The sequence below is a fragment of the Triturus cristatus genome, chromosome 7, assembly GCF_964204655.1.
Source record: "Triturus cristatus chromosome 7, aTriCri1.1, whole genome shotgun sequence".
NCBI classification, from domain to species: Eukaryota; Metazoa; Chordata; class Amphibia; order Caudata; family Salamandridae; genus Triturus; species Triturus cristatus.
The window spans coordinates 177277673-177293303 of NC_140590.1; the positions used below are offsets into that span (position 1 = coordinate 177277673).

The window sequence follows — 15631 nt, forward strand, 5'->3', positions numbered from 1 at the left end:
CAGGGGCTACTCGTCCCACCCATTTAGAGCAGATCTCCCTATTCACCCTGCTGCTGACTCATCCAGACTCCTGGAGCCACCTAGCCCATCACATGACACCAGTCAGCCAATCTGCACACAGGCACACAGGAAGGTTAAACAGGAGAATAGCTACTTTCTAAAAAGTGCTATTCCCACACAGTGAATTTAAAAACCATCTTGCTAAAAAGATGTATAATTAAATTCTGAACACAAAGATACCAAACTTGGATTTTCTATCTTCCCTTTAGGGGAAGATAGGCATGTAAACAGCCTCCCCCATTCTGTCCTATGGGCAAGTAGCCTCTCAGCAGTGAAAAACGAAAATGGCTGTAATTCACTACCAGGGCATGTTACACACCTCAGTACATGCCCTACCTTTCAGATACACTGCACCCAGCCCAGGGGGGTACCTAGGGCCACCATAGGGATGCCTGACATGTACAGAAAGGGAAGGATAAGGCCTGGTCAGTGGTTGCACTGGCCAGGTCGACATGGCAGTCCTGGACTGCACATAGGCACTGCACGCAGGCCTAAGACATCATTTTAGCGCTACTCCTGTGGGTGGCACAATCAGTGCTGCAGCCCACTTGTAGCATTTGTACTACCAGCCCTGGCACTCTCTGTGCACTTTACTAGGGCCTTGCAGGTAGAACAAATATGCCAAACATGTAAAGCCAATTACATCACAATTTCCCTAGGGATCACTTGCACCTTGACACTGATCAGCAGTGGCAATGTGCCCAAAGCATCTATACCTGTAAAAACGACATCCAGCATAGCATAAAAAATACAGGAGGTAGAGGCAAAAAGTCAGGGGTAACCACGCCAAAAGATGCCAGGTCTAACACAATAAAAAAGATTTAAACATAAAATTGGACCCTAGTGTTACATATACTGAACTCCTTTCATCGGCCTCTGAAGCATGAGGTCCATTGTCAGCTCTGCCAGAATTTGAACTTTTACCGAAAGGAAGCATCCAGGACTTAGGGTAGCTGATAAAAGTGGGGTTTAGTGTACAGAGCCAATTTGGCTTGTCCTGGAGCAGTCATGAGACAGACTGCCACGCAAAGCTCCAAAGTAAGTGAAAAAGGGAAGTCGGTTTGCAGGATCCCAGTATCCCACAGATGGATGACTTGGCCTTCGTTGACATGAAAGGACTTTACATCTTTCTAGAGCAACATTGGGAAATACTGGGTTATATGATAACTTACCATCTACATATTACGAGGGACAGACCAGTTTTGCTATGTTCCCACAAAGGTCACTCCTAGGGCATTTTAAAACTTCTGTCTTCTCTAGCAAACCAATCCCATGCATAAACATGAGTGGACAATCGCCTCCTCTGACCTAATTCCTCTTCAAGTTGATTTACGTCACAATGAGTTGCAGGGGAGAATGTTCCTTCAAAGATATTAGATCTAGGCACAGTACTGTGTCCAGGAATATTTTCACCTTTTTATGCCCTACCTTTGTTTGCTGCACAGAGTTCAACATGGTTTTTATTGCTGCTTCAGAAGTGTTGTTTCCTTGTTTACTGTATGAAGTTGAGATCCTCTTTTAACTTTACGGAGTTGTTAAAGAAGTCACAGGACGTGTCTTTCACAGTGTCTACCCTGGGTACATTTGTTTTTTGAAATCCACCCATTTCACCTCACTAAGACTGGCAAAGCTTGCCTGCCATGCCAACACTCTTCTATTAAATCAACAAGAACAAAGGAGCAACGCCCTGTTGATAAATAAAAAGGCAGGTTCCCAATTGCCTTGAAACCAGGAGCGACATGTAGAAAGCCATTTTGCAATTGCAAAGCCTGCTATAAAAAAATGCAGGGTTTGCAAATGTACTATACCCATTTTGCGGTTCTGGAACAGGTTACTGAATCACAAGATGGGTTTGGGAAGGCATAACAAACTGCTGTTTGAAAGGAGCATGGTTAGGGCATCCCTTCTAAAACGTTATTCGCTATGGTATGTATGGTATGTATGGTATGGTATGTATGAATGTTTTGCAACAAAAATCCCGCTGCAAAATATTGAAAGGTCACCAACTCCAGAGTTGGGGGTAGTAACATATTTGCAAAAGGAAGGAGGACGTTTTGGGAGCTCCTCTCCTTTGTGAAACCCATTACTCACTTTAACAAGGAAAACATGTTCTGTTAAAAAAGCCTACTTAATTTAAATGCGTTCACAGATGTGGTGACCCCAGCAGGTCACCATCCCTGTGTTGGCATCCAATCGTAGTGAATCACAATTTGCGACCTACTTCTTTAAAATGGATGAGGTAGGCCCATATGCAAATGAAAATTTCATACATCAGGCCTTAGGCCTCAAAGTGTAGGAGAATGATCTTCATCTTTTCTTAAGAACCATGCACCAGCATTAAAGAGTAGCAGTTCTCCTGTAAGAGTGACTCAGTTTGGGTAGACAAGAGCAATCGTGGACTTTTTCAAGACTTTGCTACTTGATTTATAGATAAATAGCAAGGACCAGCTGTAGCCGGCTTCTTGAACATGTACATCAAATTTAAGACTTTAACAGAATCTTCACAAACAGAGCATTTCTTGATAAATGACCCCCATAGCCCAGTCTTATCCAAAATGGGTTTTCTTGGTTCAAAGGACACCATCTTGGGTTTTTCAGCGTGGAATCCAGTAATTTATGAAATTAGAACCAGATCCAACATTAGGCATGATTTTAAATCAGGCAGATATAGGTGCGAGGGTATTGTAAGGCAAATATTAAGGGTTACAAGACAGAGGTGGCTCAGCACACAACTTGAGTACAAATATAATGGACAAAATTGTTCGTCACGTTCAATAAACAGACAGATATGTAGTGTATCCCCAAAGATTCGCGATAAACTTCGAAAGCTTGAAGATGAATTTTTCTTTATTTGATAATTCAGATTTTTGATTTAAAATACAGCGTACAATTCATAGCCAGTTCATAGCCGACACGTTTCATCCCCACGGGACTTCTTCAAGGCTTGCAAATAATAATTTAAAAATCCACACGAATTAAAGTTTTCCCATTTTTTCTTTTGTAATTATGTAGTCAGATGTCTAAAATCTCAATATTGATAAGACTTCAGTATTTTGTGAAATGTAGGGAAAACAAGGTACGTTGGCCTTAGTCGTGTAATATGGTCAAAGTCACAGGGTCCGTGCTCCGTGTAGGCAAAAAAGTCGAGACAAATTTCTAACAACGAGTGGGCTTAACAACGAATCCTAAACAAGGACCTGTACATGAACCACGACCTCCTTAACTACTACTGTACCTGAACCACGACCTCCTTAGATGTAGTAAGAACCATTTCCTAAACTATCCCCCATTCCAATTGTTGATGGGCTGGAAATCCCATTTTGCGAGCACCATTGCTGCATTGGAAATTCAGATAGTTTGGAATGAGGGCCTCATTGCACATTTCGCTTTTATGAGTCCCCTCGCACCCTCCCTATTTTTGTGCATATTCAGGTCACCTGACATTCAAAATGATTTGGGATGTAAATAGCATAATTGTACTTTCACATATTTTAACATCAGCTTTAGTGAGGCATTACAGATTTGCAACTATATACAGGTGGGGCTCCAGTATCAAGTGAATAATCAGACCGCCACACAAGAATAGCATGGCTGTGGAGTAATATACATTTGTAGGTCAAGCATCCGAGACCTCTTGTATATGCTTTAGTATATACGTTAGTATATATACTTTAGTATATACTTATATGTGTAGGTTGTGTGGGCTCTGGAGATCAGCCCTAGGACTTGTCCGCTTCCGCTTAGGATCTATTTTTTCTGTTCAACTACCTCTATTTAACTGTCTTGATAGAATATGACCAGCAGAGGTCAGTAAAATACCAGAATTGCTTTCTGCTGAGGGACTTTCTTTTTAATTTTTCTGGCAACTGTCTCTATTTAACTTTCTTGATAGAAAACGACCAGCAGAGGTCAGTAAAATACCAGAATCACTTTAGCATCCTCTAGATTCCAGTCCATAGAAATCGTCTTCCACGAGCACGCGTAGACAATAATATTTTTTCAAATCTTGTATTTTCAGTGATATTACCACCAAAGGAGCTTTGGACTATACCATTACCCGATGAAAGGCAATGTTTCGCTCCATGTGTTCCCATACCTGGCGTTCACGCAGTTTGGTGCTTACTTTCCCTCCATGTTAAAGAACAGTAGATGTTCTAGCACCCAGACTATTGTGATGCAAAGCTAAATACATATAAGGTCCCAAAGGCGAGACCAAATGCATTGCAAATCTTCATGCCTTTCAATGAAGTCAACCAGGTACATAAAAGGTTATCACCTAGGAAACATATTTTCGAAAGCACAAGTAAAACATGCAAGCCAGATCGGCATAGATATTCAATTTAGCCAGTCAACCTTAACAAATTAATATTTTTTTAAAATCAAGTGAGGATAATTTCACTTTCTTTGATCCAATTTCATTTGAGCATCCTGCATAGGAAAGAAAAATTAAAGCCACCACAGTCAGACAGTGTTGTTTAATTTAATTACATTTTTTGGTTCGTTTTTCAAACATGCGTTGTTTTAAATGTTGTGGTAGATTCAGATTATATGTCAATAGATTAATTTTCGTGGGTTCAGTAAGCTGTGGTTCAATACAGAGTGGTTTGGCTTTGGTTGTTGTTTAGCCTTCGTTGTTTAGGCATTTGTTATTTAAGTGGTAGTTGTTTAATCATACATTCATCCCAACATCTAAATCCAGCTATTCCAAGCCATTAATCCTTTAATAGAAAATAACCTGAGGATTTGGGATTACAGATCCTAAATGTTTTCCTCCTTCTGGGTCGAATACCAGGACACAACTGACTCCATTTTACACCACCTTGATCATTTGGTAAATCGATGCACCGGGACCTCGTTCGAAGTCGTGGAGCCCTCTTCACACACAGCCTGTTGCCTTTCCCTACAGAGTATATTGGACTTCCATTCAAGAGACTAAGGGGCATATTATCAAGACAGGCGATAAAATTATCGCCGCTTTAGCGGCAGAAAACTGCAGCTAAAACGGCGATAATGGGCTTGATAATATGCTCTATGTACTTCCAATTGAAGCCCATGTTAGATGTGAAGGACATCTAACATGGGCTTCAATTGGAATTCCATAGAGCATATTATCAAGCCCATTATCGCTGTTTTAGCTGCAGTTTTCTGCCACTAAAGCGGCGATAATGTTATGGCCTCTCTTGATAATACGCCCCTAAATTGGAAAGAAAATTTTTCATTGAGTTGAACCTGGTCCCTGTATCTGACTCGTGCTCTATTACAGTCAGTGTTAAAAATGCGACTCTAATTGGCATAGTTGGCACCCATCCAAGAAAGGACCCTCACTGTAGTCAGAGTAAGGTAGTCACACAGCTAAAATAGCCCCTGCTCACCCCCTTGGTAGCTTGGCATGAGCAGTCAGGCTTATCTCAGAGGTAATGTGTAAAGCATGTGTACATACACACACAGTAGCACAGTGAAAACACCACAAAATGAATCCACACCAGTTAAAAAAAAATAGCCAATATTTATCTGAATAACAAAACAAGACCAAAACGACAAAAATATAACATACACAAGTAAAGAAATCACTCTTCATATGATAAATCAGTTCAGTCCATAGAAATCTATGGGTGTGTCACTTTTAGCACAAAGTATTTGAGATGCGTAAAAAAAAAAAAAGACAATGTGGGCCATCGGGAGGTGAGACGCCTAAAAACACAGTGATGCGTCGATCTCTTACTACAGAGGAGGTGATGCATGGATTCCTAACTGGCACAGGAGGTGATGCATCAATTACTTACTGCTAGGCAGGGGAGGTGATATGTCAATTCCTTGCTGACATGGGAGGTGATGCGTCGATTCCTTGCTGGTAGGGGAGCGTCGAAGTATGGACACAGAGCCTGGGTTCCTTACTGCAGTGCAGTATCTATGTCTTTGAAAAATCAGCACCCAGAGAGGATGCTTCGAAGTCCAGCAGCGCTGCATCGATTCCACAGCGATGAAGCAGATGCTGTATCAGAGTTGGAGCAGTGCGTCACAGACTGAAACTCATTTGGCGGCGCTTCTTCTGACGTGCTGTGATGGAAAGCTGGGGCCTTAGGTGAAAGTCGTGGTCAATGCGCCAATCGGGATCCATGCTCCAGTGCCGACTGCAGCGATGCATTGAAGTTTGTAGCCATAAATTGGTAAAAACAATTGCTGGCAGTCGATGATTGGATTTTCTCCTTCAGTTCACTAGATTCCACTTCTTCAGGGCCCAGGGACTGGATTTTGCACCACTTGCCAAGTCATGATTCTCAGCAGTCTATGATGGCCCTGAGACGTCTTAACAGGAGGCAAGCACACATGGACCTTGGAGAACCTTGGACAGTAGTACACAGATAGCAAAGTTCAGTCCTTTCACTCCCAGAACAGCAGCAGCAAAAAGCAGGCCAGCACAACAAAGCAACAGGCAGAGTGTCAGTCCTTCCTACAGCATTCAGCTCTTCTTCCTGGCAGAATATCCTCATGTCCAGAAGTGTTCTGATTTTGGGTTGTCAGATGTCTAATACGTATACCCCTTTTTGCCTTTGAAGTAGGCAAACTTTAAAGGAAAGTCTTTGTAGTGCACAAGAACCTGCCTTTCCCTGACCTGGCTCCAGACACACTACAGGGGGGGGGAGGAGGGGATGGCTTGGTGTGATGACAGGCACAGCCCTCTTCAGGTGTCAATGACAACTCCTCCCACCACTCCAGGTCAGGAAGGCCCATCAGCCTGGCGGTGGCCCAGTGGGATATAATAGGCACACTTTAGCTCCCTTTGTGTGACTGTTTAGAGTGAATGCACAAGAGCCCAACTGCCAGCCAACTCAGACGTGTGTATTCGATAGACAGACAGAGGCACAGAATGGTTAAGCAAGAAAATTCTCATTTTCTAGAAGTAAAATGCACATAGATGATGGACGGCATGCAGAACAAATCAAACATTCACCCCCAGTCTAGAGATCGGGGTTAAATCCATTGTTCTTTCGCTCACCATGCCACCCCACATTTCAGAATGGGAGCTGGAAATTAAGTTATTTTGGTTTTCAACTGAAGAACGTTACCTCTTAGAGGCTCCACATATTGGCTTCTATTCGTTTATCATAATGGTTTTTTCAGCTCACCGGTCTCATAGTAAACAACTATTCTAATATATTGTGACTCACTAATTCGTATCGGAATTGCCACACACCTTTGAATCTTCATACTGGAGAAGCCAAGGGTGTTTTTGCTGATTTTGCTATATACAGATACTAATTTAAGCCTTGAGAAATTCGTCTAACGACGAAACATGTGTTGGTTGTTTATTTGCTATACCTACGCTTCAACATTTTGGAATCTGATCCACTTATGATCAAGATTACTGTATACTGATTGTTTCATCCACTGCTCAGTCTGGAATTAAACATATTACTGACTAACGATAGTCAGTTGGAACTTTTAGTTGTGCTGTGCTCTGTTGTTCAAATTTTAATAATCAGTGTGTATGGAGGAATTGTTCTCCATGTACTGAGTGGCACTGTGGATGGCACAGTGTCTACATTGAGCACGCCAGTAGACAAATTGCGTTATACATTTGCAAACCAAACAGAGCTGCTGGCTCTTTTTTGAAACCCCTGCCATCATTTCGTACACCACCCCAGTTTAGAACCATCCTTCTGCAAATCAGTCTTGACCATGCTCCGCATGGGAACAGTCCAGCCCGAACTGCCAAGCCAGCTCCTCCCTGGAACAGAATCAAGCATCCTGAAACTGATTTGGGAGTATCAACCCTCATTAGTTAGGCTAGCTTGAATCCAGTGGCACAGTGAGCCTGGAACCCACGTCTGGACATACCTGGAGCACTTAGGGCGAGAAAGCAAAAGACACACAGATGATGGACGGAATGCTGAACAAATCAAACATTCACCCCCAGTCAAGAGATCTGGGTTAAATACATTGTTCTTTTGCTCACCATACCACCCCAGTTTAGACCTAGCCATATGAAATCAGTTCTGACCCTGCTCCTCATGGAAAGTTCGCCAACAAGTGGCATCGTGTGAGTCGCTTTGCAAGTGGAGTGCAGTAAGGGGGTGGGAGGATTGAACAAACTGAAGCGACCCACTAGAGCTGTACACATTCCAGAAATTATTACAGATTTTAACCGGAGGATCTGCAAGGAGAAGTGGCAGACTTGCTCTTAATTAATCTTTGAAGAATATACATCAAGACTTAGCAGATAGTCTATTCCCTATAGGCAAGGTACAGCACAAGTAAGTGCAGGGAGAGGTCCATAGAACTGGCTTCACTGCAGCGGGCAGGAGTGTCCTGCTGGAGGTCGGAGAGATGTTCAAGCTAAGTATCACAGACATTTGTTGAGGGTATGAAGTTGCAGAGCAAGTCTGACTGGGAGATGAATTGGCATGCCAAGTCGGATGAGCTTACTATGCTTATCTGGATTGCAATGTAAGCAGAACCATATTGATGTCCAGCATAGATCTCAAAGTAGTTCTAGTTCAAATTAGCTTGAGTGAACAGGAAATGAGAGTGGTGTTTTTATGAGAGCTCTACCTCTGAAAAGCATAATTGGAACTGTGATTTTAATAATAATTTAAGTGGAAGAATAAGTCAGGTGAGCATAATACCTGGTATTATCACTTTTATGGAATTTACTGGTGCTGTACATCTGATGAGGATATTTTCTGGCAGGATTAGTATGCCTTAAATAACAGTGTTAGTGTCCTTAGTTCTTTTGGCATTGTATTCATGATGAGTTTACACTCTTCCGGCACGAATGATTGGCGTTACTTCTGCCCTTTTGTCAATGGTTTGCCGGGACATTATTGCTCCTGTGGCACAAACACGGTCCTGTATGAATGATGTTAATGGAACAGTGCAGAAAAAATTGAAGTATTAGATAATTTCGTGAGGTGCTGTGGGCAAATATCATCGGCTTAAGCCAATATTCATAAAAAACATACTGAGAACAGAGATTAATCACCGTTTCTATATCTTTTGCGCAATTAGGACTCTTGCAAGCATTCTCACCCTTGGACAGAGGTGGGGAGGTTGTTAGAGAATGAGGGTGTATAATGAGAATATTCAATCACAGGCCTTTTTTTTAATTTCAATACAAGAAGTCTATCAGCATAATAAGAGCTCAATCTTGTTGATCATAAACCGCTGACCTGCTGAGCGAGAATGACCGCTAATGTCCAAATATTACTTTTCTTGCCAGAGTTTTAAAACTGTCACAAAAACTTGCCAAATTCTAAAATCTGCACCTTATGCCCTATTTCAGACCCTTGCAAATCTATGAAATGTCGAACAAGGGAGACCTGTAACGTCAAAAATGGAAAGCCAGTGTGTGTGCCAGAGTATTCAGGCACCTGCTGGGCATGGGGAGGTCCTCACTACCATACATATGATGGGTACAACTATGACTTCCACGGCACATGTTCCTACACCATTTCTAAGTACTGCGGCACTGACCCTACGCTCGTCCCCTTCGTCATTGATGAGAAGAACAGCAACAGAGAGAACCAAGTGGGTTCCTATGTGCGATTTGTTAACATCTATGTGTACAGCTACAAGATATCCATCTACAAGGGTGAATTTGGAAAGATAAGGGTGAGTAATCTCAAAGTAATGTTCAAAAAGCAACAAAAAATACTTTTGTAATTTGTCTTTCGTGGCTTCCGTTTTGGTTAAAACAGGAACAGGTAATCGGATTGTGTCCATTTATTTACTGCCATTGAAGCCAAAATGATCACTACATAGAGCATGAATTTTAATAAAACAAAATGTTTATGATGTGTCGACACCTGCACTAAGTTAATACTGGAACAACAATAATACTGGAAATGTCATTCTGTGACCCAGGTTCTAAATTATCCCAGGTTTCTCTGTCAATGAGAAGGAACTGGAAATCAAGCCACAAATGTACCTTGATAATAATTATTGAGAAGGTAATAAATCCCAAGTTCAGTTTAAACATTGATGCTTCATGGGTACTCTGATTGGTTCCCATTCGAAGTACTTTAAAATAAGATTATTTGCATATGACGTAATAATCGACTACTGATGGAATTGTTAGGAGTAGAAGAGAAAATGGCCAGCCCAAAGATTGGCCTTCATCAGATGTCAAATTTGTATTTGTTTTACATACAAGAAGCAAGTATATACTAAGGGCGAGATTTATCAAGCCTGTGTGTCTCCCTTGCGCCACGCAAGTGGGCGCACGGGTGATGCAAAACCTAAGTAAGGAGGTGTCCTTTTCTGCAAAACAAGAATCCTGGCTACAGCGCAGACACCCTTGCACAATGACACAAGGGTGCTGCATTAGCGCTAGATAACAAAAAGTGCACCAGCTCTATGAAAGGACAGGACTGTGTCATATTATGATAAATGTGGCGCATTCCTGCACTTTTCTTTTCACCCCGCAGGTGGTTTGCTGCGTTGCGCTGCGTGAAAGAATGATAAATCTGGGCCTGGATTCTAAAAATGTATAAGGTCTAGGTCTGCTAAGATAGGTCTGCTAAGATAGGTCTGCTAAGATAGGTCTGCTAAGATATCAACAGTTTAGGCTGAGGCTCTAAGGTAGCAGGGAACCAGCCTTTAAGATCTCAGTTTTGTTGAAGATGGCAGAAGGATTAGGATGTTAATCCCGGCTCCTGCAGAATGATCATGGATGAGGTCCAGTTGGTGCAGAGATAAGAGCGATTGGATAAAGAGACATATACAGAATAACCCGAGGGCTACTGAGGGAGATGAATACAGGCTTTGGGTCGGCAGACATGGAGGACATTTGCCCCATCAGGGGTTACTAGGGTTGCAGAGATGATCCGTCTAAGGGTCTAGTTCACGAAAGGGAACATTGTTTTCATTGTCTATAGCTAAAACATATCATGCTTTGCACATGTAATAAATAGACTACATTTACAAAAAATTGAATTCTGAGACAAGCCTGCAGAAATTTGAGTCCCAAGTGAGCAAAACCTACACATGCATTACCTGCAGCTGGAAGTACGGAGTGGCATAAGAATCCATGTATTTTATATGCATAATTCTAGTGTTGAAGGAATGGTTCAGGACAGGAAATAGAAATTAGACCCACAAAGTCACAACAGAGCAATTACACCAAACGTTTGTTGTTTAATGAAAAAATGAAAAATAAATGCTCCAATTTCGCTTGTTTCTCTCCTAATTCTGGAGTGAGTTTGTCAAAAATAACTGTGCGTAAAGGGAAATGGGACCAGGTCCCTAAAGAATGGCCATAACTTCTTCAAAAACATGATGTTTGTATCGAAACATTTTCCTAACCAGAAAAGATAATCTTTATTGGTCTTAGGTATGCAATATAGTGTACACACAATATGATTCAGGCCCTAGTTATGCATGCCTTTTCATATAAGTCCGTCGTACCAAGTGCATGGTAATTTCTATGGATCACCCAATATGCACATTTAGTGCACAGACATGAATTACAATTGATAAAAAGGAGAGGTGTGCAGTATACACATATAAAAGTGACTTTTGAGAAATGTCCCCCTGTGTTTATACGTACTAATAAATGCAAACATCGTTACAAATCAAGAGAGCACTGTAAACCTTGTAAGTTTTACAGGGGATTATACAAAAGAAGAAAGAGAGGGCAGGTAGGAGCATAAAAAGTGGGGCTTTATGGTGCAGAGGGGAAAGAGGTTGTTGGAGGCATACAGTCAAGGTCACAGCAGTAAAGGAAAAGATGAGAGAGGATAGGAAGGCAAGAGGTGGATGGAGGAACATTTCATTGGTGGTTTGACAAGGAGTTGCTTGACGATGCTGCTCAACATCTTCATGATGTGACAGAGACATATCCATGCCATGGTAACTATGCAGAGAGCAAATAGATTTGTCCAGCAGGTGGAGGAACTCATTTTGTCTTCTGTTTCTAGATCAATGATAAAGTCACCAGTTTGCCGGTTACACTGAACAATGGGCAGATACAAGTGGTACAATCTGGATCAGTGGCCCATCTACAGACAGATTTCGGGCTCCAGGTGTACTATGAGTGGAAGTGGAATTTAATAATAGCTATTCCAAGCATCTACTCTGGAGCCACTTGTGGCCTCTGTGGAAACTTCAACCAGGATGTCAAGGATGAAATGCAAACTCCTGACGGCACCAAAGTCACATCCATCGTAGAATGGGCCAAGAGCTGGCATGTTCAAAATCGAGACCCCTTCTGTTTCCATGTCTGTAAGGGGATATGTCCATCCTGCAATGACATCAAGAGGGCTCTGTATGGAAGTGAGCAATTTTGCGGTATCATCAGCAAGACCACGAACGGTGCCTTCCGCGAGTGCCACAGCAAGGTCAACCCGGACACCTTCTTTGACAGCTGCCTCTATGATGTCTGCATCAATGGAGGTGCCAAGCAATATTTGTGCCAAGCCCTCAGTGTCTATGCAGCCACCTGCAGGAAGAAAGGGGTTAAAATCTACGAATGGAGAACACCAGCTGGATGTCGTAAGTAACTCAATCCTTTGTTAGATATGAAACTTTAGGGATGGATTTAAATAAAAGGTCCTGTGTATTTGTAACCATGGCTAGAGTGCTTCTCCATGATATATTAAGAAAGCAACTAGGGACACATTGTGGGTAAATGTCACAAACCAGCTCTGAAAGTAATCTCAGTTCACATTTTTATAAAAGCATTAATAAAATACATCCTAAGCAACTGGCTTATGAATTCTATCTGAAACACTTCAAAGCTAACCATTCCACACTCAAATTACCCACAAAACCATATAAAACTTGGTCTCATTAAAACAAAAGCCTATTTAATATGCTATTAAAATGGTGATATGATCAAAAAGCTTATATCTCGTAATTGGAGATCGCTCTACACTCAAGTCCTTAGTTTGGAAAAAAGCTATTTGCTTTGTGTGGGCATTTGTTTCTATGGTTATATACTGACATTCTCACATCTTTTAAATATTTTACTTCTCTTTTTCTATTTTCAGCTGTAGGTTTATTCACAGTTACAAACATTCACTCTTGTGTGCCTATTAGATTATTCTTTCTTATGAGGCCATCGTACTCATTTTTTATTTTACTTTGGAATGACCCACCTATTCAATAATGTTTTCACAGTGCTTCCAATACTGAGTTTCAGATCTAATTTTTCCGAGTTGGGCTTTTTGTATTTAGCTCAGTTTTTTTACGTGTAATATAATAAAAAATCCCTAACCAATTTAAAAGAATATAGAGTCAATTTTAATGTAATAGTTTGACACCAAAATAACAAAACTCCAATCGGTAGGCCTGGTGTTATGAATTTTGAAACTTTAATGTGCAAAATAGCACATAAAATATCAAAGCACTAACCATGGGCATATGGTTGCATGAGATTTGGGACAAAGTCGAAAGTGAAGGTTGACTGCGATAAAGCGTGGTTCGGATGCAAGAAGTGAAATGGGCCCGGTCGGTGTTTGACTTCAGACGTAGAAAAGTTTCTAAATAGAAATGTCTGAGAAGCTAACGTTTATCAGGGCATGGTTGCAGGAGGTTTCCAGGGGTTGGAGCATCGTCGTCAGATGACCTTGGGCCGAAGCCACGATGAAAATTTCTACATCCAGACTTAGTCACTGAAATGGAAGTAGAACAATTCCAGAGGGATGAGGTAGAAGGCTGTGGCTGAAGGTTGGATACCCCTTTGGGGAAGGACTGCTGAAACAGATTTGCTACTGCGAAAAAGAACGCAGTGGGAGAAGCCGCAAATCAATCCGACTGGCGATACACCTCGGGCAGATAGGCTTGCAGGTTGGTCTTAATCTTCTCCTGGTACTCAGAGCACTTTTTGGCCAAGTTTTGTTTAAGTCCTCAGTTTTGGAAATTGACCATCTGGACACCTTTAGCACCACAACCAAGGGTTCAGGACTGGTGGGAGCCTGGTATATCCCTGTTGCTCTGAGCAGGAGGCCAGTAAACTAGCCCTTGGAGTCACTTCTGGCAGTCCTAGGTGCAGGTGTAGATGCAGAGCTCAACATCAGGTCTGGTCTTTGAGGTTTCAAGGCAGGCTCCAAGCAGCAAAGAAGTTCTTCCTGGTACAGCAGCAGTCTGGCAGAGTGCAAAGCAGGTCACAGCAGTCTGCAGTCTTCTGAGAAACCTTTTACAGGTCAAGTAGACAACTAAAGAGCTAGCCTAAAGGTCCTATTTTATACTTGGGTGCCCTTCTTCTGGAAGGTGAGAAAAGCTGATGGAAAGTTTCTTTGAAGTGGAATGCCCTGGCTTCCCTGCCTTGGCTGCAGTTTTAATACAGGGTCAGTAGGCCCTTTGTGTGAAGGCAGATAACTGGCCATTAAGGAGTAAGTGGGGCTGAGCTCCGCCCCTCCCATCCTGCAAGCAGATGGCCTATTGAGCCACACCTAATCCCTCTATTATGTGACTGTCTGGGAGGAATTCCTTGCACCACAGTGGAGGTACTGTCATGCACCACTGATTCACATGAGATCCAATTTTCTTTCACGTGTGATTCACACATCGCTACTATACTCTTTTAATTGCACTACTCAGCATGTCATCGATGGACTCTCCTTTCACTCTTGTACCTACGCTACTTTTTCTTTTGCCACATTTCTTTTTTTTTTTTTAAACTTCCGTTTATTGTAGTTTTTCTTTTACATCCAACATAACCATCAATGACATCTGATACATCAAATCCCATATTTGTACATTACATCATTTGCAGGTAGTCCTTCCAGCGGAAAGTTCAGTACTATATGGTCCCAATCGTGCCCATCCCCTTCTCCGACCCCTCCCGTCATGCCCATGTGTTGGTCCCACGTCCTCCAGGGCTCCCCTACCTCCCACGCTGGCCTGTGTTCCTATCCCCACACTGACACCTCCACCGTATATCTATATATCTAAGTGACCCAGTGTTGTGCCACATTTCAATCATCGCAAACTTATTCAGGATTTGCCAGTCCCCTACCTAGCTTCCCTCGAGTCTGTGAGTGGGGATCTCCGCCACATGGATCTAGCCAGGCTGGGAGTTCATGGGAACACTATGTCCGCTCTAGTGGCCTAGCTCTGCACCCCGTCCCTTCCCCCGGTCACCTCCCTCCGCCTAGGATTAAACAATTTAAGGGCCTTCTCCCTCTCCCCGCTCAACATGCCCCATCCCCCCCTCCACCCACCATCTCCTCTACGCCCCTAGTCGCCCACCTCCGGGGAAATAGTCTCATTCGGTGCCACCAGAAGGTGACTCCTCAGAGGGGCCCAAATATCCCTAGGCCTCGAAGCACTAGGCATCATCTCCGCGTATGTGTTGAGTCGTTCCTGGCAAATCACTAGTTCATCTATCCAATCCTTGAACTTGGGCACCCTTCCCCGGCCCCAGCGGCAGGCCACCCGTCTCTTGGCCATCAGGAGGGCCAATGCAACATACCTGCGGTGCACTGCCGGTATCAATTTAGTGTATCCGAGGAGGGCCACCAAAGGTGCAGGTTCGATGCTAGCAGTCATCATCTGGGCTAGCGCGTCAAACACCCGCCCCCAAACGGCATTGACCTCTGGACACTCCCAGGCCAAATGGAAAAAGTCC

General features: G+C 42.7%; 1 protein-coding gene across 1 annotated transcript in view; it reads left to right on the forward strand.

The window, feature by feature from the left end:
* LOC146809161 (IgGFc-binding protein-like) overlaps window positions 1-15631 on the forward strand; it is a 181530-nt gene that overhangs the window by 122314 nt on the left and 43585 nt on the right. The window contains exons 11-12 of the mRNA XM_085614837.1: window positions 9344-9672; window positions 11979-12552. Coding sequence (XP_085470963.1) covers window positions 9344-9672; window positions 11979-12552 — 903 coding nt within the window. The remainder of the gene's footprint in view (window positions 1-9343; window positions 9673-11978; window positions 12553-15631) is intronic.